Source organism: Motacilla alba, chromosome Z, assembly GCF_015832195.1.
Source record: "Motacilla alba alba isolate MOTALB_02 chromosome Z, Motacilla_alba_V1.0_pri, whole genome shotgun sequence".
Lineage (NCBI taxonomy): Eukaryota > Metazoa > Chordata > Aves > Passeriformes > Motacillidae > Motacilla > Motacilla alba.
Window position 1 is genome coordinate 16,797,033 of NC_052046.1, and position 23,358 is coordinate 16,820,390.

The window sequence follows — 23,358 nt, forward strand, 5'->3', positions numbered from 1 at the left end:
GCTAAAATACGCGTTATCCACGAGCAAAACGCACCCTGACATTGTTTTTCTCTGGACGCAGCAGGCAGCCGGAGGAGCGCCAGCGGCGCGGCACCGGAGCGCGGGGAGAAGACCTGAGGGCTCGGGAAGCTCCCTGGCCGCGCGCGGGGAAGCGCTGACGCGCCCTCGGGGGATCGGGAGACGCCGGCGGCGATCGAGCGGCGGAGGCCCTGCGGGGCCGGACGACACCGGGCCCGGCCGCGCGGGGACCGCGGATCCCCCGCCCCGCGGCCGGCAGGGGGCGTGGGGGGGGGGGGGGGGGTGGCCATCGATGGGGGCGGCCGCTCTGCGCTCGGCTGCTCCGCCCTGCCGCTCGGCTCTGGATTAGCGCAACTGGCGACGTGGGACGGCACGGCCCGGCCCGGCTCCGCGCCCGCCGCCGGCTCCGGGAGCGGCGCCGGAGCTGCGCCGGGAGCTGCGCCGGGAGCTGCACCGGGAGCTGCACCGGGCAGGCCGCCGACGGGACGAGGAGCCCGAGGGCGGCGGCACTCTGTACGGCAGCCCTGCCAGCGCGACGCGGTGAGGGGCGGCGGCGCAGGGAGCGCCCCGGTGGGCGGCGATGGCGCTGCGGGCGCGGGCGCTGTACGACTTCAGGTCGGAGAACCCGGGTGAGATCTCGCTGCGGGAGCACGAGGTGCTGAGCCTGTGCAGCGAGCAGGACATCGAGGGGTGGCTGGAGGGCGTCAACAGCCGCGGGGACCGCGGGCTCTTCCCGGCTTCTTACGTGCAGGTGATCCGCGCCCCCGCCGCCGAGCCGCCGCCGCCCGCCCGCTACGCAAACGTCCCCGTCGGCGGATTCGAGCCGCTGCCCCCCCCCGCCGCCTTCAAGCCTGCGGCGCAGCAGCCCCCGCCCGAGCCCTTCCCGCCGCCCCCCGCCGGGTATCCCTTTCCGCCCTACGGCGGCTCCTACCAGCCCAGCCAGGGCAGCGATGACGACTGGGACGATGACTGGGACGACAGCTCCACGGTGGCCGACGAGCCGGGCGCCCTCGGCAGCTCCTACCCCGACTACGAGGCGGCGGGCGGCGGCGCCTCGGGCCGGTACCGCCTGTCCACCCGCTCCGAGCCGTCCCTGGGCCCCCGCGCCGCGGGGCACCCACCGGGACACCCGCACCCCCCCGGCGGCGGCGGCGGCGCTGCCAAAAGCTCGGCCACGGTGAGCCGCAATCTCAATCGCTTCTCCACCTTCGTCAAGTCCGGCGGAGAGGCCTTTGTGCTGGGCGAGGCGTCGGGCTTCGTGAAGGACGGGGACAAGCTGTGCGTGGTGCTGGGCCCCAGGGGCCCCGAGTGGCAAGAGAACCCTTACCCCTTCCAGTGCTCCATCGAGGACCCCACCAAACAGACCAAATTCAAGGGCATGAAGAGCTACATCGCCTACAAGCTGGTGCCCAGCCACACCGGGCAGCAGGTGCACCGCCGCTACAAGCACTTTGACTGGCTCTATGGGCGCCTGGCTGAGAAGTTCCCTGTCATCTCCGTGCCACACTTGCCAGAGAAGCAGGCCACTGGCCGCTTTGAAGAGGACTTCATCTCCAAACGTCGCAAAGGCCTGGCCTGGTGGATGGACCACATGTGCAGCCACCCTGTGCTGGCTCAGTGTGATGCCTTCCAGCACTTCCTCACCTGTCCCAGCACAGATGAGAAGGCCTGGAAACAGGGCAAACGCAAGGCTGAAAAGGATGAGATGGTGGGTGCCAACTTTTTTCTGACCATCAGTGTCCCCACAGGCCCTGGGGCCAGCCTGGACTTGCAGGAGGTGGAAAGCCAGGTGGATGGCTTCAAGGCCTTCACCAAGAAGATGGATGAGAGTGCCCTGCAACTTAATCACACGGCCAATGAGTTTGCCCGCAAACAAGTCACTGGTTTCAAGAAGGAATACCAGAAGGTGGGGCACTCCTTCAAGTGCCTCAGTCAGGCATTTGAGCTGGACCAGCAGGCCTTTTCAGCTGGCCTCAACCAAGCCATAGCCTTCACTGCAGAAGCCTATGATGCCATCGGGGACCTCTTTGCAGATCAGCCCCGGCAGGACCTAGATCCTGTGATGGATTTGTTAGCGTTATATCAGGGGCATTTGGCCAACTTTCCAGACATCATCCATGTGCAGAAAGGTAAGACCCTTTTGTGTTTTCTGAAACAATTTAACTTTAATGTATCAGTGGTATGCAACCGATACAAGAACCAGTGCCTAAATTTGCCGTGTGTCTGGCTTGCTGGCTTTGTGTTCAATCTTCCTGTGTTTACTCAGGTAAACTAGAAATACACAAAACTCATCAGTGACAATTTTTATTTTTGTGCCAAAGGCCTAAACGTAGTTTGGAGTTTTCTGATCAGAGGTTTCTATGTTTGGCTGTGTGAAAGCAACCACGTCGAACTAAAAAGCAACCACGTCAAACTAAACTGCCTATATATTAAAGATTATTTGGCTTGTTTGCAAACCCTGGAAATCAAGTGGTATGCAAACATCTATTACTCTGAGGTATGTGAGGTATCTTAAACCTTTTGTCTATTAGGTAATAAATATGAAGTAATATGATGATACAGGTACTCCTCTGATTGACCACTGTGTTCAAGGTGCATGTGGAGGTGTGTGTTTTGCAGCATCAGTCTGATGAGATGTTTAAGGCTGCTGGGGCGTCTTTGTTCAGCCAAGTGTCCTATGGTGTTTGGGAAAGAGTAATGGTTAGCCACAGTGTTCTTAGTTGTTCAGCCTTTGCCCTTATTGTTATGAACAGATGCTGGTCACCTGTTACCCTTTCAGCATCTTTCTAGCTGAAAAACGCTGTCCAGGTTCAGATTGCTAGTTATAAGGTACTTTGTGATCTGTCAGAAAGAAAGAAACTCAAAAATGAAAAAATAATCTGCTATATAACTAATGACACTTGTTCAGATAAACAGAAGTTTGTAGTACTGTCTATATGACGAGATGGTGCTGTTAAATTAGTGATAGTCATACATTCTTTACCATTGCAAGTAGGTAAGTCCATCATAAATTCTTTTTTTTGTTATCTTCTTTACCCATAGTTTTCAACTCAAAGTTCAGGAGAATGTGGGCATTTGAGCTGTAAAACCAAGGCCAAGAAAACATCACATATGCTCTGCAGAAATGGGTATCCATAAGTTACCCAAGAAAATGCATGAGCTTTGAGAATGAGAAAATTATTTTGGAAATTAAATCCAAGTGAATTGTCACCCAGAGCAAATCAGTCTTTTTGTCCTTACGTGGCATTTCCAGGGGTTTTGCATCTGGAACAGTACACTTAAGTTTGGTAAAAAGAGTTGGAAAAGTTTTTTCAACAGAGCAGCAAGACAGGTGTCCAGAGGTATGCATTTGGGAACATCTGAGGAAAGAGAGTTGCTACGAAGTGCACACTTTGTTGTCATTTAAGAAAATAAGCTTTTCATAAAAATTGTATGCATCAAAGTCTGATTTCCATTCTGCTGTCAAACATCAAAAATTGTGAGTGGAAATTTAAACAATCTTAATTTTATTTTGAAGAAGAAAGGGAGGTGTGAAGGTTAGCATTTGAGGAGTTTCTTTTCTGGCTGCTGTTGTATTGTGTTTTGATAACAGCCTTCAAATATTTTAGATTTGTAGAGATGAGTGGTCTTGGCAATGCCTCATGTTTGGGAGCAGAGCATGTTAAAGTGAGTTTTCATCTAATAGGATTATCTATAAGCTGGAAAAAATAAAGGGACAGATACTTGTTTCAGAGGGAAAAATCCAGCAGACTGTATTTACTATTTAAATAATACATCCTCAGGCTTTAAGGTTATATGGAGGTCTTCAGTGAAGTATCTTTGGAAACAAGCCTTTGAAGAGAGGACTGAGATATAAGAGAATAAGATATGTGCTGAAACCATCCTTTTTTCTTTTGTAGTTCTATTTGAATTTACACTTACTGGTAGAGTGTACCTTGCTGAACTGCTGAAGGTTCATGTAAAAATCTAGAGCAGTGCATGAGCATGAAGTATGTAGAGGTGATTTTGGGCTAGAGCATTGTCCTGGAGCAGACTGCAGAAATGTCCAGCTCCCCTGCATGCAGCTATTAATGCTCCAGCTATTGCATCTCTGAGCTGCATTCACAGTATCATCCATGGTACATAGTAGACATAGGAATATGGCAGGGGCTTGAGAGGGTGGTCTCTTGAGTGTACATGGCCATGACAGGAACTGAGTTGTGTAGGTTGTGTGTTTGTTGTTGTTTCTGTTACAAGACAGCAAACTAGACGAAAACTGAGTCATGTTTTGTGCTCCATATTGCTGGTTTATTACTCTTAAGGGGTACCGTTAAGAAGGTACAGCTTTTCAATGCCAATCTATAAACTTCAGATGAAAATATGAACTGTTTGGTGTTCTTGCAGCATAAAGGCTTTGTTTTAAATTTACTGTCTGGGACAGTTGCCAGTTTTGAGAAATAATATTGTCCCTATACACTACACAAATATCTGTTTGTATAGTCAACAGCTATGAAACTGTGTTAGTGATAAGAAATTATCTGAAAAATAGAGTTGATATGTCTTTCTTCAAGGGTTTTATTTTCTAGCGTACAACCTCATTAAGCAGTAAAATTACACCAAAGTGCCCTTGTAAGTGGCAGAAGCAGCAGCCTGACTGATACATTGTTTAAATGGCCATGCCTTTAAAATTATGAACCCTGAAATTAGAAGTCGTGCTCTTTTTTTGCTACATAATGCAAATATATTGCTTACTTCTGATAAAACCCAAGATCATATTCTTTTGCACCTAAGAAGGACGGAAGAACAAAGGCAACTGTACCAAAACTTGCCTGTGTCTGTGCATAGAGCTGGAGAACCATGAGTGTGAGAATGATCAACTCCTAACCCTCCCAGCTCAAGCTGGATCCCTGCAAATCTATGGGGCCTGCTAGGATTTATCCAAGAATCCTCAAAGAGCAGGTTAATATCATTACAAAGCTCCTCTCATTGGTTTTTGAGCAGTCTTGGAAATCCTAAGAGGTCACAGCTGACTGAAAGCTGGCAAACATTGTCCCAGTTCTCAACAAGGGCAAGAAGGAGAGCCCCTTCCACAGGCCTGTCAGTCTCACATCAGTGCCTGCTGAAGTTATGAAGAAGCTTATTCTGAGAGATGTTGAAAAAAGCATGAAAGACAGTGCAGTCCTTGGTCACATCCAGCACAGCTTCATGAGAGGAAAGTCCTGCTTCTTGAGTCTTCCTTTTATGACAAGGTAATCCACACAGTTGATTGAGGGAAGCCAATTGGTGTGATCTTTTTGGATTTCAGTAAAGCTTCCATTGCTCTCTCTCACTGTATCCTTCTGGGCAAAATGTCCAGCTCACAGCTGGACAAACACATCATGGGATGGGCGAGACCTGGCTCATGGGTTGGGCACAAAGGGTTACGGTGAATGGGGTGGTATCAGACTGGGGACCTGTCGCTAGGGGTGTTCCACAGTGCTCCATCATCAGGCCTGTGCTCTTTGACATCTTCATGCACGACTTGGACAAAGGACTGGAAGGGACGCTAAGCATATTCCCAGGTGATACAAATTAGGGAGATGGGCAGTCACCAACCATATGAAGTTCAACAAGGGCTGGTGCCAGATTCTGCACCTGGGATGGGGCAGCCCTGGATGTACAGACAGACTGGGGAATGAGAGGCTGGACAGCAGTGCCATGGAAAGGGCCCTGGGGCTCTGGTCCATGGCAAGTTGAACATGAGCCAGCAGTGCCCTGGCAGCCAGGAGAGCCAAGCGTGTCCTGGGGGCATCAGGGACAGCATCACCAGCCGGGCAAGGGAGGGGATTGTCCCGTTCTGCTCTGCACTGGGGCAGCCTCACCTCGAGTGCTGGGGGCACTTCTGGGTGCCAAAACAGAAGACATTAAACTACTAGAGAACATCCTGAGGAGGGCCATGAGGATGTTGAAGATTCTGGAGGGGAAGCCTGATGAGGAACAGCTGAGGTCTCTTGGTCTATGAGGAGGCTGAGGGGAGATCTTGTTGCAGCTTGCAACTTCCTTGTGAGGAAAAGAGGAGGGGCAGGCACTGATCTCTGTGTGACTGACAACATGATCCAAGGGAATAGCCTGAAGTTGTGTCAGATGAGGTTGAGGCTGGATATTAGGAAAATGTTCTTCACCCAGATGGTTTCTGGGCACTAGAACAAGCTCCTGAGGGAAATGGTCCAAGCACCAAGCCGGATAGATTTCAAGAAGCATTTGGACAATACCCTCAGGCACCTGGTGTGACTCTTGGCATGTCCCTTATAGGGCTGAGTTGAACTCAGTGATACCTGTAGGTCTCTTCCTACTCCCCATATTCTGTGATTCTGTAATTTTAACTGTCTTGTCCTGTTATGCTTTTGCTGTACTGCGGTTAGCTGAAGAGCTGCTGAATGTGATTTCTAAGTGCTATTTGTGCTGTGGACTGGGAACTCTGCATGTCTGAGGTTTTGTTTAAAAACTTTCTGCAACTTATGCAAAAAGAGCCGCAGAGATAAAAGTTCCCCTCTATGTGGGCTTTTTCTTTTTCTCTAGAATTATGAACCAAAGCCATGTAAGCCTTGCTTTTGCTTTGTCTGCATCTTACCAGGAAAATGTGTTAACTGTTGTGCTTTTAATTGTTTTGGGATTCAGGTCTTTCTGCCTTCTATGCTGAGGACATAATATGTGATCTGATTTGTGTAATTTGTGTAGAACACATGTACCAAGGGACTGCAGAAATATTTTCAAACTGTTAATTATCTTTTTAATACTGTTAATTGATCGTTTATGAAATGGCAGTAGCTTAAATAGGAGATTTTAGAAGTTTCCTTTTCTTTCATCTTGAGTTACTATTGTTTAAGGAATTTTCTACAGGAAGAGTTAATGTTCCTGCTACATAAGAGACAGACAAAGTATTTGAACATTTCTGTACCACATGCCAGTCGAGGGTCAACCGGTCAATGCTTTGAGACCTTTCTTGGTTTCATATGCAGCCTAGTCCAGCTCTGATGATTCATTCCCTTGAGCCCTACAGCAAAGAATGTGCCCAGCTGGAAGCCCCACATTTCCATCTGGAAATACTTGGTTTGAGAGTCCCGCTGAGGCTGGTATAGAACATACCAGTATCAAGGCATACGTCCCTTACAATGACTTGTTTTTCTACAGGTCTTGTTTGGAAAATTAAGTGATTAGGGAGAACCAATGCCTGGATAGGGTAGACAATGGCAGAATGGTGTCTCAAGCTTCTAAACATCCCAATACTTCCATGCATCTAGCCCTTAACTCCTTGTATGTAAATGCTTCTGATGTGCATGCATGAAGATATTCTTGGGCATATATATGAGGTTTTTGGAATGGAAGCTACATATTAGACAGATAGGCTTGTACACAGTTTACTTTAGCCTCTGGTAAAACATTTTCAGAAGAGGGATATTAAGTTCCAGAGGCGCAAAACACTAAGCTGCATTTTATAATTTTCTATTGCAGAACTGGTGAATTGTTCAAGAAATACTGGTTCAGTTATTTTAATTTTGAGAAGCAAAGCAGCTTCCCATTTGTAATGGATAATACCTTCTCTTTTATGCATTTAAGGTCTACTTGGGGAAATTCCCTAGGCATTCTTAGTGAAATAATTTCTACGTATTAATTGCTAAAGCTTTGCTCAATGCAATCTTCCTACTTCTGTAATCTTCAACACAAATGCTCACTGCAGGCCCATGCAAGTTCAGAAAATTCATGCACTTGTGGGAATTGGAGACCATATATGCTAGTATCCTAGCTCATTCTTGTCTGGCTCTCTTGTCTTCATATTTGCTTAGTGAGAGTAGAGAAGTTGGGGGAGTTTTGGATATCTTTCTTTCAAGTTTTGTTTTAGGAATTACTGTAATTGGCCTCTTGCAATTCATGAAAGGGGAGGAAGTACTGACTAACATGCTGTTTCATCTCTGCTTTCCATATTTCTTCTCTCTTAACATTATGATGTTAATGTTTGAGAAATTTCTGGCTATGGTTTTCACAAAAGAGACCTGAAAAAGTGGTCTAAATGTTTCCTGAGATACAGGCAATTCCATTTCCTTTGCATGCCAGAATTTAAGAGAATTATTTTTAAAAATACCTGAATGATTTACTGGTTTTTGGTCACTATTTGTGAAAAGTAAAATAAAGCAAAAGTAAAATGAAGCAAACTTAATTCTTGACATAGGCTTTAAAGAATGCACTTGCTGTGTTTTTAGAATATTTACAAATATTATATTTTTTTAATATTATTTACAAAACTGTAGGTAAAAAATTAATCCAGATGGAAATGCATCAAAATTTAAAGCATCAGAAAACCCAAGTAGCACTGAAACCTGGAACCCTCTAACATTTTCAGCTTCCTTCTCCCTTCTCCCCGCCATGGAGAAGTGGTATTTGAATTAATGAATAAATCAGACTGGTTAATATTGGCACCTAAAACTTTATATCACAGTATAAAAGCAGTGCTTTTCTCTTATGCTTACTTCTTAAGCTCTTATATTTGTTGTGCAGACAGGGTTTTTCTCATCACTGTTTTTTCCTATTATCCACCTTGTGGGTTTTTTTCCTCCTCTGTCCCTCAGATGCATACACTTTGCATGGGCTTCAACTCAGGTAGCTGCTGGGTAAGAGCTAGGCATGCAATCCTAGCCAGATGACCCTTGCAGCCGTAAAAGGAGATGGGCACTTCATCTGTGTTAGAGCTTTGGTGAGAAAGGATGTACTGCTCCAGGATGACTTCTACTTTTTGCCAAGTCAGCCTCCCCATAGCTGTCACAGTGATGATGTAACACTGTCTGCTTGCTGCCGCATTACGCAATGTTGTCTCACAATATTTGAAGGTAACCTTAAGGAAATGGAGCTAAAATGTGAAAGAATCTTCACATTTAGAAACTGTATAAAATTACAACTGTCTTAGTTTGTATGAAGTCAGAGAACAGGAGTAAATGACTTAAAATTGAGCAATGCCTTTACTTGAAGAAAATTTAACAGTAAGAGAAAAAAGAAAAAAAAGGACTTCTATACCCTCTCTATATGAAACATACATGGGTCTTCTTAATATATGATTACTTTTCTTTTTCCACTCCTTCACAATCTCTGTGGCTTTTTAAGGGAGCAAGATTCATGCTGTTGTGATGGGTCTTTTTCCTATTACCTTTTGAAACTAGTCTGGTATCATAAACTTTCAGTAACAGAGACATTTAACAACCCACAAGTGGGTTGTTTTTTTCAAAACCTGCTGGTATCAGAGGAAGACTATAGCTATTCCTTCTGTGGGAGAGAGTGCAGGCATTACCACACACCAGAAAGTCTGTCCAGTCTACCCTGCTAGTCCTAACAGGAGAAGTTTTGATTGGAGCTCACATCTCTAGGTTTGACTACCAGCAGTGCATATTTGAATAAATACAAATCTTCATCAGATTTGTAGTCAGATCATAGAAAATGTCCCAGTTCTATGTGCTCACCACAAGCAGTAAGGCTTTATCTACTGGGAAGGCTCTGTGAGCAACTAGGGAGTAGTAGAACAGTGTAGACATTGAAGAATATAAAATAATACTGTAGAAAGAGGAAGTAATTGTATTTCAAGAACAAAGTAATGCCTTTTGAGAGACATACAGAGAATCTATAGAGTGGGATGGTTCTTCTGAAGCCCTGGGTCCTCGTAGTCTGACTGATAGGGCTTCTGTCCAAACATAGAAGACAAGAATTGGCAGACTGAAAATGGAAAGAAGCTCTCAGAGCTCTTCCAGTTCTTTGTTAGCACATTATCAAAAAGCAAACAAGCTGACTAACTTTTTTAGTTTGTAAGTCACCTTTAGAACAAGGACATGTTTCAGCCTTTCCAGCATCTTTCCATGACTTCAATGTTAGACTTTGTTTGAACAGTTAAAATGCCAAGTCAGTAAATGCAGACTGTGTAAACATATCCAGTTGGCATCTTATGTATTTTAAATTTCCTGGTTCAAATAACACAGAATTTGAAAATTTTAGTTGAAAAAAATAGGAAATTACATTTGGCTGAGTCCCCAAACATAAGCCTTATCAGCAGAGTAGAGCAAACAAATGGCACATGCTTTCTTATGCAGTCTTGTTTGTATCTTTCATAAAAGCCATGAGGACTTAAATAAAATGGATAAAAAAACCCCAAACAACCCACCAACATTTAAACAATCTGTTCAGTTCTTGCCAGGGGCTTTGGGTTGTTATTGCAGCAGAACAGGAAGAAGTGCGATGTTTTCAGCCTTTGTTTTAAGTAGGTACACATCATGGGTGGACAACTTCTGTAATCATAGTGAACTGAGCTATGCTTTTTATGCCTGCATGCAGTTCATTCATTAACAATGTGAAAAGCAGGTTCATCCTGTGATTTGGAGTTTACATTGCTTTGTTGTCCCATGGTAAAATCAACTTACTATTCTGAATTTTTTGGAATGTTTGTGATTTTGAATCTTTATATGCATGAATAGCTATGCTGCCTGGCTAGCAGTATACTAAAGAAGCTTTTCTTTTCAATAATGTGAGTATAGCATTATATTATAATTTTCACATGTTCTGCTTTTTTATTATGTAACATTTTAATTGGTTGCATTAATGATGGCTTATCTTGAATACTTTTTTCTGCAACAGGAATTCTACTTCTTTTTGTTCTTACCAAGAAACTGCAGAAAATGCAGTTTTTCAAACAAGAAAGTTTCTTTTTCTTCTTGCAGAGAAATGTTCAGAAATCTAAGATAGGGCAATTAAAGAGTACTAGGATAACATAAACCAGTATCTGCATTTCATTTGACTCTTTTATATGAATTCATGTTAAACTGCCTATACAGGTTTTATTTGCTCATCTTAAGACAGTAGTGGAGCTAAACAGGTGATAGTGGACAAGCAAACACTGTAATTTGTATTTGTTCTTTGCTTCCCTTTTAGTCTTAACAGAAAACAACATCCAAAAGCAGGTGTTTCATTGTGCCCCAATAAAGCAGTCATGTAAGAGTCAGTGGAACTTGCATTTATACTTCCTTCTCTCAGTAATGGTTGGATGTTGATACTCAGTGTTACCTGTGTTCCCCCTGTCCATCCACATCCCATGAATCTTACAAAAATTTTGGAAGAAGTCAGCATTTAATGTAATAGTGCTCGCATCCATTTTGGAGAGGAGGAGAAGGAGGAGACAATTCTGCTTATTTGTTGTTAACCATTTCTACTGAAAATTAATTTATTTTATGCATAGACAGCATAATTTCTGGTGGTTGTTGTCTTGAAGTCAGCTGTATGAACAGGGCGTTCATGAAAGCTGTTAGAAGTCTGGAGCATCTTTCTAACATAAAGTGCTTGTTCCTAGCATCCTAATTAGGAAAAATTCTCAAAACCTGTGACAAGTGAGCTGTAATAGACAAACTCCTATTCTGGGAAAACAGTGTTCTGCATTAGAAAGCTTGTTTGATGCCCCAGTTAGATGTAAACTAATGAGAAATACTAAAAATAACTGAAAGGTTTCATCTTGGTACTTCTGCAAATTCCAATTGCCTACATTTTCAAGTGTGGTCCTAAAAAACATGACTACCTTTCTAATGGGCAGATGTACTGTGTTGCTAGTGACCAGTGTAGTTTATGTTTCACTCTTTTTGGTCCCCCTAGTCTGCGCTGCCAGCTGAAACCACACCAAAGAAAAAGTCTTTTGAATGGTACATGTGAGTGCCAAAAAGTACAGAGCGCCTTAGAACTGGGCAAACCCAGCATTAGTTAGCATTTGCCTCTCAGGCTGCGGTGCAAAATGTTATGTTTGTGATAACAGACAGCTGTACACATAGTTTAACTGGATTTTACAGTCAAATGATTCCTGGTGGGCCTCCTTTCAGACATCACTGTAGGTGCTTGTAAAGTCAAAACTATTCACAAGCACAGTTTAAGCATGCTTTACTATCTAAAATAAGGTAATTTGTTTGCTTAGAGGACTGCTAATGTACAATGCATCAGAAGATAACAGTTTTAACATCTCTGCATTCAAGATTTGAATGGAAAATATCAATCTCATTTTACGCACTTTTTCTGTGTGGCTGCCTAGCATTATATTTTGTTGAGGTTTTTAAAAATTTTATTAATGGCATTATGTGGGGCAGTAGATGCATTAAAATGATAATTCTATGATGTTTCTTTCATTTACTCGACCACGTTGCTCTCATTTTCCGTTATCAACTCCTCCAAAGGCATCTGCTTACATGGCAGTGGGGTGTAGCATGGCCCAGCAAAACATTGGTACTGGAGATGCTGCACAGCAAGGCTCATAGATTCCTCTGGGATACTCTAGACTGAAATGCACATTGACAGTATAGAAATTTAAATATTTTTTCAGTAGTGTGATGATTTTACGCTTTCTGAACGTGCGCAGGTATGATTACAGTCCTTGTAGTTTTGGATAAATAAATCAGCTCTCTGTGCTCTTCCTCTGTGTACACTGACTGACAGATGTATGCTCAATGAGTCTAATCAGATCTTAATAATATTATTTAAAATTTTAAAAAATATTAGTTAGACATTGGTTAGAGTACCAGTAACCCTGGTAGTTTTGAAAAATTGACATTTCACATTGTGCATTCTAGCATCATATTTATTTTGATTTATGTTAATTAAATCAATTTATAAGTTAAGACCATCAGATGAGGTTACAGCTGATTGATGTTCTGAAATACCTAGCAAAGACTGTGTATGAGCTCTTGAGTTGTGTATATTAACAAGTGGCTTCATTTTGAACTGAAGAATGTGTTTTTTAGTGTCAGCTTTCAATAAGCTTTGCAGTGGGGTAACTGAAAGAGCAAAAAACTACGTCTGATTTTAATAACTCTGTAGTCAGTCAGTGTTGATCTAAATGTCAGCAGGGTGCTGTGATTTATAAACCTAAATTTACGGAGTAGTACTATGTTATTCTGGGCTTTTTTTTGAGCAATGGGCAACAACACAATGAAAAACAAAGCTCACTTTAACTATTGTTAGGCTGAGTTCTAAAAACATTATAGACATTTTCATGTATCTACAAAAACCTCTGTAATAATAAAGTAATTTCAGTTTAATGTATTTGAGTTTTATATTTCTGACATTTCACTATGGAAAAGGGAATGTTGTTAAAGTGGTTTTCTGCCCTAAAGGAGAAGAATGCCATCTTTCAAATGTTAAGACTGGTTTTGGAAACTATTGCGTTGGCACTTACCAAAAGCAAGTGGCAGAATTTTGCCTTTGGTTTTGAAAATCCCTTGCTTTTTTTGGTGTAAAACTGTAAAACTAGATTTTTTAAAGCAACTCTTTCCAATATTAATAACTGTAATAGTACTTTTTCCCTGTGACATTTCTTTTAGTTCAGTCTCTACAGAAAAAGTCTTCTGGTTTTAATTTCAGGCAAATTCCTAATATGCTGCTTTTCATTAAAAATCTTGGCCAGAAAATGTAAAGAATTTGCAGAATCTCAGTGTAGGCTTCTTTTGTTAATAAGTGTTCAGAGCATTCTTAGTAAAATAATCTGTCAGGGTAGCAAAATCTGTTCTGTTACAAACTATTTCACTTTCAATTGAGAAGGAGAAGTTTGGGGGTTTTTTAAGAGTTGGATTTCACGCTATGTGTTATCTCATTGTCACGATTTGGGCACAGCTGGAAGTTAGGCACCGAGCAATCGTTCGCTCAGCCCTTTCCTCTCTCTCCCCCCACCCCAACCCCAGTGGAATGGGGAGGAGACTTGAAGTAAAATTTGTATGTTGAGATAAGAACAGTTTAATAATTGATACTAAAGTAAAATGCAATAATAATGGTAAATAATAATAATGATAATAAAAAGGAAACAAACAGGTGATGCACAATACAGTTGCTCACCACCCACTGATGGATGCCAGACCCCACTTCCTGAACCCAAATCTGCTGTGCTTCTGGGTAACTCCCCCCAGTTTATATCCTGGGCATGGCTTCTGTGTAGTGGAATGTTCCTTTGGTCAGTTCCAATCACCTGGCCCAACTATGTCCAGTTTTCTTTTGTGCATCTCCTCACTGGCAGAACATGAGACTAGAAGGCAGAAAAAGAAGTCCTTGACTTGAAATAAACATGCCATAACAAAAACCCAAACATCACTGTGTTATCAACACCATTCTCATTCTAAATCTAAAACACAGCACTGTAGCAGTACATAGAAGAAATTAACTCTACCCTAGCTGAAAATAGGACACTCATGAAATGCTTCTGCAATTTCCTTTGGGTTGGAGCTAATGATTGTGTAACCCAGGGCTGACCTGGATCACATAGCTAAGCCAATGTTAGAGCTAAGGCATCATCTCTCTCCCCAGGCCACTTGCATTCTTTTATTGGATTAGTCATTTGAGACATCTTGTAACAACATCTTTGCTAGATCTGGAGTCAGAGGGACAACCATGTAGACCAACTTGCTCTGGCAGCACTCTGCTGGATTAGAAATAATGTTGTTTCCATTCACGTGAGCTACCTAGGGTTTGTTTTTTCAAATCTTTAAGGAAAGATCTCTAGTTACATAATCTCATCATTAAGTAAGGAAAAAGAAAATATTTCTAGGTACATTATCTGCTTCTACATCTTTTTATGAAAGCAGCATCATTAATATGTTTTTTTTCCTTTTCCATTAGAGATGGTTTCTTAGATTTCTTGTAAGAAAAGTAAAGCAAATTGAGTTGTTTGACAAGTTCAAAGCTCTCTCTTCATTAAGATGCTTTGAAGGGCACATCATGCATCCTATTAGAGGATTTAATGTGTTGGACAGATGGATTGTGTGGAAATGCATGTTGTTTTACCTTGTAGTAAGTAGTGCTAAATGTTATTTTGTAGCTTGCTCATAGTAGAAATATGAAATATTTATTGCATAGATAATTTTATTTGCACAGGATTTCTGAGGTACAGTTGCTGAAAGACCGTAAAAAAAATTGTTTGCTCTGCTTTAGTATAATTTATCAATGAAGTGAAAGAGATACTTTAATAGCTGCAATGATAAAAGCATTACAATCATAGGATATAAAAAATTAACCTGCTGACTCTTACAAATGGTTGAGTTTTCAACTTGAATATTTTGAAGTGAGATACCAAAGACTTGGATTGGTGACTTAATGGATTCTTGAGGCTGACAGTGGATTTCAGACCCCAGTGAATTCAGCTGGTGCTTACCCCTGCTTCAGGTGCTGTATTCAGCAGTGTTGAACTGATGCTTCTTTGTGTTTTTTAAGAATGGAGCAAGCCCTGCCATGAAACAGATGTCATTGTAGTAAACACTGTGCAAATAGAGAGCAAAAAAGGGGCTCCTGCCCTGAAGAATTCTTCGTGTGGATTAATAGCTTTGGACATATCTGTTGCATGCAGCATTCAAGAGCTGATGTTTGGGTGTTTCGCAAAGAGGTGGAAGGGGAAAAATGGTACATCCTTTGCAGGTATCACTGCTCTTTGGCTTCTGATTGCATGTGCTAATAGGTACAGGGCAAGCCTGCCTTCCTAGGGAGACTAAGGAATTGAGTGAAAAGCAGTCTGGATTGCAGTCTGCAAGACAGGAACCCCAAAACTTCTGCCTTCTGGCCACACTGGAGGCTGCAACTTGGACTTGGAGTTGCATATACATCAGCATGGGTTCACAGGAGTACACTTGCACTTCCTGTGTGGAGGAAAATTGAGTGTATGGATCCAAACCCATCCTTATTTGACACTTCACACAGTCTCAAAACATTTGCTACTGGAATAAAACTGCAGATGGTGTGAAAATAGATTGTCTGACCCAAACCTAACTCCTTTTGGGTTCAAGATATTTTCTTTTCCTGAATGTGTACAACTTTTCCTACCTCATAGCAATCTCATGTTTGCATGAGTAGCTTACTGTCTCAATACACTTCTTTTTTTTCCTCATAACTCCTCAGCACCCATTTAACTTGCTGTTAGTGCGCTTTTATGGCTTGAAATTATTTATTTCTGTTGAGAACTCTGTATTGTCCCTATTTTCTTGGCTTCTAGCACAATACACTAGCACAAATTTTGTTAGCATGAATGTCCTTTGTTGAATGTGTTTGTATCATCTTGTATTGTCTAATTTCATATTTCAAAACAAGAACTACTGAAATCTGAGTCTCTTTTAAACCCTTAGCTGCAGTGAGCACAGGAGTCTGTTAACTGTAAGGATTTGGGCAGTGACAAACAGCATTCATATAAGCTTTGCCCCACTTTTAACAACAGAAATAGATGTGGCACAGTTTTTTTGCATCATTTTTAATCCAGGCCCTCTTCACTTGTTGAAAGCTAGTCCTGATCACTGGGAAGTGACTCTTGACAGAAGGTCTTTAAATGCATGAGCAAGATTGAACAGAATCTGTACATCTGGATCTTAAAAAAGCCCAAGAATTTATTTTATGTATTCCATCCCTCTGGGAACAGTGCACTGGGGTATATTTATCCCAGGCATATACTCTGCAGGGGGCTTTCTTGAGCTATTATGCATTGGGAGGTGGCTCCTTCTGTTTCTTCTTCCTGAAATATGTTTTAGCCTCTTCTCGTGCTGCTGTGATTCCTTTTAAAAACATCTTCCTTTTTTTTTTTTTTTTAAATTGTCCAAACCAATACTAGGTATTCACATAATTAAAATCAGAAACCAGGTGTACTTCTAACTTCTAGACCAGTGTGCCTTGCTCACCCCAGCATCCCACCCAAGGGTGGCAGCAGGAGCTGTGAGGTGCCAGAGTAGGCGCTGAGAGTGATGGATCAATTAGTGAGGGTGGAGCTGGGGGAGGTTCATGGTGTACAGACTGGGATGCAGCAGGTCCCAGTTGTGAGCTGGGAGTCATTAAAGGTTACCATCACCTACTGAGGCATCTCTGCACAAGACCCTTCTCTTCACAAGGGATGTACACAAGGGGTTGCTCTCCAGTCCCCAATTTCCTGTCTTCTGTTTACTGTAGGATGAATCATTGAACCTTCCACATCAAGAAATATCTCTTCCATCTCAGGGTTTTGCTCACATAGGTTAAAGTATGAGAAGTGTAGATTATGGAAAGGTGTTTGTAGAAAATTGGGCAATTTTTTGTAACTTAAGCTGCTTTCAAAGCCATGAAAGCTAATAACTTGGATTTGCTAAATTAAGTCTTGCAAACTTCAGTAGATGCTGAACAGCTTAAAAATGACATTTCAAAACAATTAATTTCTTCTTAAAGTAAAGCACATGGTTTGGATTTTTTTTTTCTCTGTGTTTAGGGAGAATTATTTGACTGTCCTAAAATAAGATAATATTATCCCTCTACGGAGTTATTTTAAGATTAATTATATTAATAATAATTAAAAGCTTCATTTAAAGGCATTAAAAAAAAAACCAAAACCAAGCAATAAAGTGTAGCTTTATACTTAAACATATGTATGAGCTTTGTCATATATTGCTGTTGTTTGTGGCTTTCTGAGGCAGCCAGGATGAGGGAAGAGACGAGAAATTTTGACTCTGTGTTTCAGAAGGCTGGTTTATTATGTTATAATGTATATTATATTAAAATGCTAAACTAAAACATCAGAAAGGAAGACAAGAATAGAATAGAATAAAAAACAAAGTTTTGTGTCTAACCAAAAAGTCTAAGTAGATGAACTGCGATTAACTATTAATTAAAAACAACTACATAAAACTAATCAACAGTGCACCTCTTGCATTCCACAGCAGTAAATAATTATTGTTTACATTTTGTTCCTGAGGCCTCTCAGCTTCTCAGGAGAAGAAAATCCTAACGAAAGGATTTTCATAAAATATGTCTGTAACAATAGTCTATCCGGGTTTTAAAAGAAATTTCACTACAGGACCGGTGTGATCCATATGCATTAATAGAGCAGTGTTAGTGATTGTACCATACTTTCCTCAATGGATTCCTTCACTAATTATAAATCTTTCTCTTTTCTTTTATTTTTAATAGCAAAAACAAATTACATAATATGTCTAGTCTGGAGGACAGTTATGTTTGGTAATGTATGATTTTTATTGATGTAAAATAATCTGAAGATTATACATGCTCCATATCTTACTTGTGCTTTCAGCTGCTGATGCTGTGAATTTCAGTATTTCTTTGCCAGTTTGGTCATTTTAGAAATAACATCTAAAGCTGTTTCCTACCTCACAACTGAAGAGTTGTCATGTTTATTTAACCAGCTACATCTGGCTTCCAGTAAGTCCCAAATTTCAGTTTTTCACAGCTGTGCATAGATTCCTGTCGTGCCCACAGAGCACAGAAAAATTTTTGCTAAGCCTAAATTTGTTGAAAGAAGTGTTCTTCTTGTAGGAGAAGGGATTAAGTGTTTTTCAGATCATACCCTACCTCACAGATTCCTTACTCCTTAGAGGACAACATACAGATCTTCACTGCTGGCACCACTGCATATGGAAAAAGTTTTTTAGTGATGTTTTTGGAGCCAGGCTGGAGATGATGAGGTTAATCAGCAGAAGCAGCCTATGCCAAGCTCTGAGCCATCCCACTGTCATGCCATGGGAGCCACGAAGATGTGGAACACTGCCTCTGCCTCGCAGCCCCCAGACAATGCCCTTGGCCTTCAGGCAGCATGCTGTAGTCACATGTAAGAAGTGTAATCTGAAAGGAGAGTTACAACATTACAAATATTTACTGGAACAAGAATCTAGTGAAATGATAAAAGCTGTACTAGTCTGATTTGGTTTAGTTATATGAATAAAGTAAGTAAGGCAAAGAAATTGCTCTGTGGGAAATTGAGTCCAATATGAATGTCATAAGATGGCTCTGCTTTGGGTAGGTCTGTTTTGGATGATACTTTGCTTTTGTAGGATGTGTGTGCCATAATTAGCTATTTGGAGAGGGAGGATTGTTATCTCTGTAACTCTGCTTTTCTACCACATTTTACAACACTGTGTAAGTTTAAGGTCTGCTGGGGCATCTCTGCCTTTGAGATAAACTTTTAGATTCTCTGGTAATCAATAATTAGTTTTGGAGTATCTCTGGTGTGAAAGCAAAAACATGTATTGACAAGATTTTGTGTATTAAGATATGCTTTTGGCATTTCACAAGGATTGGGAAAAGGGATATTTCACATAGTCCAGTTCTTAACAAGGTTATTTTTCTGGTATTTATCTAGGCTTAAATTGATCTGACTAGTTTTCTCATGCTTTCAATCACTCTTCTCCTGGTATAAAGATAGCATATTCTCTGAAAGACACCATCTGATTTTTAAGGTTGTAAAATAGGATGTTCTAGTAACTTTATTATGCTTGAGCCTTAAAAAAGTGTTGAATTTTATTTTTTACACAGGCTCCACTGGTCTGTGATTTTTCTTACATTAAAAACCTTTTGTTTTATTGTCTTTCATTCACACAAATGTATATGCGCACCTGTAAATACACTGAGAATAAGTCTTATACAAATCCTTGTTGTTATTAAATCACTTATTAAAGTTCAGTAGTCAATTCTACATGGTCCTCACAGTTCAACTGTTTCATTTTGTTCTTTACACAGGAGCCCTTACCAAAGTAAAGGAGAGTAAGCGGCATGTGGAAGAGGGGAAGATGGAGCTCCAAAAAGCTGAGGGCATTCAAGAACGTTGTAACATTATTTCCTTTGCAACCCTCGCAGAAATTAATCATTTCCACAAAATTCGTGTGAGGGACTTTAAATCACAGATGCAGCATTTCTTGCAACAGCAAATACTCTTTTTCCAAAAAGTGACACAAAAGCTAGAAGAAGCTCTTCACAAGTATGACAGTGTTTAGTCTCTGATTTGTGGACTTTGCTCAGCGTGAACGTGACCCAGGCAGCAGAGCAAATGCTGCTGAAGAGCTGTTGCCAGTGGTAGATGGCGGTACAAGGATGGGTTTGTGTTCGCCTGGAACCCGGGTTTGATCTCCAATTATGTAGAAAGGAAAACAGTTATAGGGCTATGTAGTAGAAGCAGTACCACGCATTGTAACTAAGTTATACTGTGTATGCCTACACCATTGTAACTTTTTTGAAATAATGAGTATACTATTTGCCTTACTGCTTTTTGAAATACGGTATCTTAGCGCATACTCATAGACCTCAAAGCCCTTTGGGTATTTAAGGAAGTTGGCTAGATAAATGCCTGCTTCAGATGCCTTTTTACTTTCCTAGATTTGGATTTCCTAAATTCAAACAATTCTCTGTTTACAGACTCCTGCTAGAGCAGCTATGTGATTCTGTGCCTTTAGACTCTATTTTTCCTTTTCTAGTAAGTCACATTTTTATGATTAAATGAATGAAGGGTTGGTGCCTATAATGGGAACTGATGATGAAACCTCATATTGACTGAAAAAAAATTCAGCTGCCATCCAGTTTGCATAGCAAGTACTTTCTTATGAAATGTTGGCTCAAAAGGGAAAAGTTAAATTTATTCACACTTTCCCTGGAAATCGAGACTACTTGTTAAATGTACTAGGATGTTAAGCACGTGTACAAAAATACACCACTTAATTCCCTTTCTGAAAGAAATAATACAGTAAAGGGTAGGGTTTTTTGGTGTTTTTTTGTTTGTTGGTTGGTTTTTTGGGGGTTTTTTTGTATACAGCATTACTGTAAGTGGAAATTTGAAGAGCTAGCCTAATAAAAACTGCATATATCAAGGGGATATTAATGCAAGCTATGTGGCTGCAACATTTTCTTTAAGTTTCAAATTATTTGTTCTTTGTTCAGTTGCTGATTCAGTTTAACTTCAGACTTGCATCTGCACTGCCAGGTGTCTGAGTTTAAACTCCACTGTGATTCATTAGTTTACTAAGTTAAAAGTTTTTGGGGATTATCCGTAAATAAATGATCTGAAGGCTTGGCTGAACTGACTTGGAAAACAAGTGGCATTTTATGTTTGTAACACTCAAGAATTAACAATTGTCTTAATTTTTGTATAAATATTTTTGACAAGCAGGGTGCATTTATAGGTATGTAAACACTATCTTTAAAAGAGGTTTATGGCTTATTTCCCTTGAATTAAGTCTGTATTTCTTACCTATTGATTTCCTTCTTATAGATGAGTATGAAAGAGTGTTTTTGTTTATCCTATCTTTTTTTTTCTGAACAAAAATAACAAAACTTTTTGAGGAAGCAAAATGTTTATTTTTTTGTTTAATTGAATTAATCAAAAATAGCTTAAACAAATGAAAGCCTGGAAAAGTAAGTTGAGCAACAGTTACAGTTAAGTACAAATCATTCCTCATCTATGGAGCAGAAATGTGCAGTTCTTTCACATGATCATGTGAGGTTTTGTAGTTTAACCCCACACCTCTGTTTCAGAGGAATAACACTTAGGAATGTAGTTTTGATTCTAAGATTCATCCCCAAATGTTTGGAGATGGCTGTTTTGCACATGCTGTGTTTGGCAGTGCTTCCAGTACACACATAAAGCAGTAAAATACAGAATAATGAAGAGGGAAAAGCAAGTATTTGTAAAAGAAAGGACAATCAGTGAGGAGAGACTCCATTTCCAGCCTGTTGAAACAGTTCTGCAAACAAGATTGACCATAAAATAAGGACCACAGTCATAGGGCTGACTTGCTCTTTACCTTCCTCATGGTGTCTCATTCTACATTCAAAACTCACCACTTCCCCTAAGAGCTCTTCCCAGCAGTACTCCTGCTTTCCCATATGTCATTTAATTATGTGACCAAGTGATAAGCTAGGTTTGAGCTGAGTTCCATGGCTAATGTTTGCTTAAGCCAGATACTGTTTTAGTAAATGTCTTTATAGTGATTAGATCGGACTATAATCAAGCTGATTCTACATGGAGGTATTAAGACCTGTTCAGAAATTGATCTTGGTTCAGTAGAAGTATTTTAGGAGGTTAGTATTAATGACATGTTCATGTGCGGGAGGAAGTTAAACTGTGATATGTATTCGTACAGCGTTATCAGACAGGTACAGTTTTCCCTAATAAACTGTCATGGCCTTCACCTTACTTTCTCATTTGTGAATTTGTTTGAGCACAGGAAGAGTGAGTGTAGTAATTGGTTAAATTTGATGTACTAGAAAATCTTGGCTGGAATCCTGGTTTAAATTGTTGCAGAGTACAGGAAAGTTCAAGTCTACATCTATATTAGCATTTTCTTCTTTTCCTCAGTCATTATAGAGTTGAAGTTGAACTGGCTGATGGGTGGAGCACAAGGAGTTATGGTAAAGGGTGTTGCGTCAAGCTGGTGACTGTTCACCAGTGGTGTTCCACAGAGCTTGATCTCAGGCCCTATGCTCTTCACTATCTTCATAAATCACTTGGACACAGAACTCAAAGGGGTACTAAGTTTGATGATGAGGCTAAGTTGGAAGTGAGAAGGCAGAGAAGGCCCATGGAGGAAGTGAGAAGGCAGAGAAGCCCCATGGAGAGATGGACAAATCAGAGGGATGGGCTATCACCAACCATAGGAAGCTGGTGCCAGATTCTGCACCTGGGATGGGGCAGCCCTGGATGTACAGACAAGACTGGGGAATGAGAGGCTGGACAGCAGTGCCATGGAAAGGGCCCTGGGGCTCTGGTCCATGGCAAGTTGAACATGAGCCAGCAGTGCCCTGGCAGCCAGGAGGGCCAAGCGTGTCCTGGGGGCATCAGGGACAGCATCACCAGCTGGGCAAGGGAGGGGATTGTCCTGCTCTGCTCTGCACTGGGGCAGCCTCACCTCGAGTGCTGGGGGCACTTCTGGGTGCCAAAACAGAAGACATTAAACTACTAGAGAACATCCTGAGGAGGGCCATGAGAATGTTGAAGATTCTGGAGGGGAAGCAATCTGAGGAGCAGCTGAGGTCTCTTGGTCTGTTCACCTTGGAGAAGAGGAGACTGTGGGGAGACTTTGCTGTGCTCTTCAACATCCTCATGAGGAGGAGGGGCAGGCTCTGGTCTCATCTCTGTGGTGACCAGTGACACGACTCACAGGAATGGCCTGAAGTTGTATCACGTGTGGTTTAGGTTGGATATCAGGAAAGGGTTCTTCACCCAGAGGGTATTTGTGCACTGGAACAGGCTCCCCAGGGAAGTGGTCCAAGCACCAAGACTGGTAGAGTTCAAGAAGCATTTGGACAATGCCCTGGCATATGGTGTGTCTGGAATTTCCTCAGGGTCAGGAGTTGGACTTAATGATCTTGACGAGTGTCTTCCAGCTGAGCATGAGTTTATGATGTAGGGTGCCTGAACGCCATTAATGCTTGCTGCATTATACAAGAACTACAGTATTAATTGTATTTGGACCAAGTATGACATTGACCATTTATGACTGACTTGACTCCTGAGTGGTATAGTCTGGGATCCAAGTGTACTCTATGGTAATGTGAATGTATATTGTGTGGGACTATGGAAGCACCAAAGGAAATCTAACAATTTAA

The 23,358-nt window shown here is 41.5% G+C and overlaps 1 protein-coding gene across 1 annotated transcript; it reads left to right on the plus strand.

Moving 5' to 3' along the window:
* Nucleotides 1–456: 456 nt before the first annotated feature.
* SNX18 (sorting nexin 18) lies at nucleotides 457–22,541 on the plus strand. Its single transcript, XM_038125723.1, has 2 exons — nucleotides 457–2,147; nucleotides 19,501–22,541. Exons 1-2 carry the CDS (start codon nucleotides 599–601, stop codon nucleotides 19,752–19,754), a joined length of 1,803 nt encoding a protein of 600 aa, XP_037981651.1. The 5' UTR covers nucleotides 457–598; the 3' UTR covers nucleotides 19,755–22,541.
* Nucleotides 22,542–23,358: the final 817 nt, after the last annotated feature.

Coding starts and splice junctions, on each gene's coding strand:
- SNX18 (XM_038125723.1), top strand. CDS start 599: ATGGCGCTGCGGGCGCGGGCGCTGTACGACTTCAGGTCGGAGAACCCG. Junction 2,148..19,500: donor CATCATCCATGTGCAGAAAG/GTAAGACCCTTT, acceptor TTCTTTACACAG/GAGCCCTTACCAAAGTAAAG.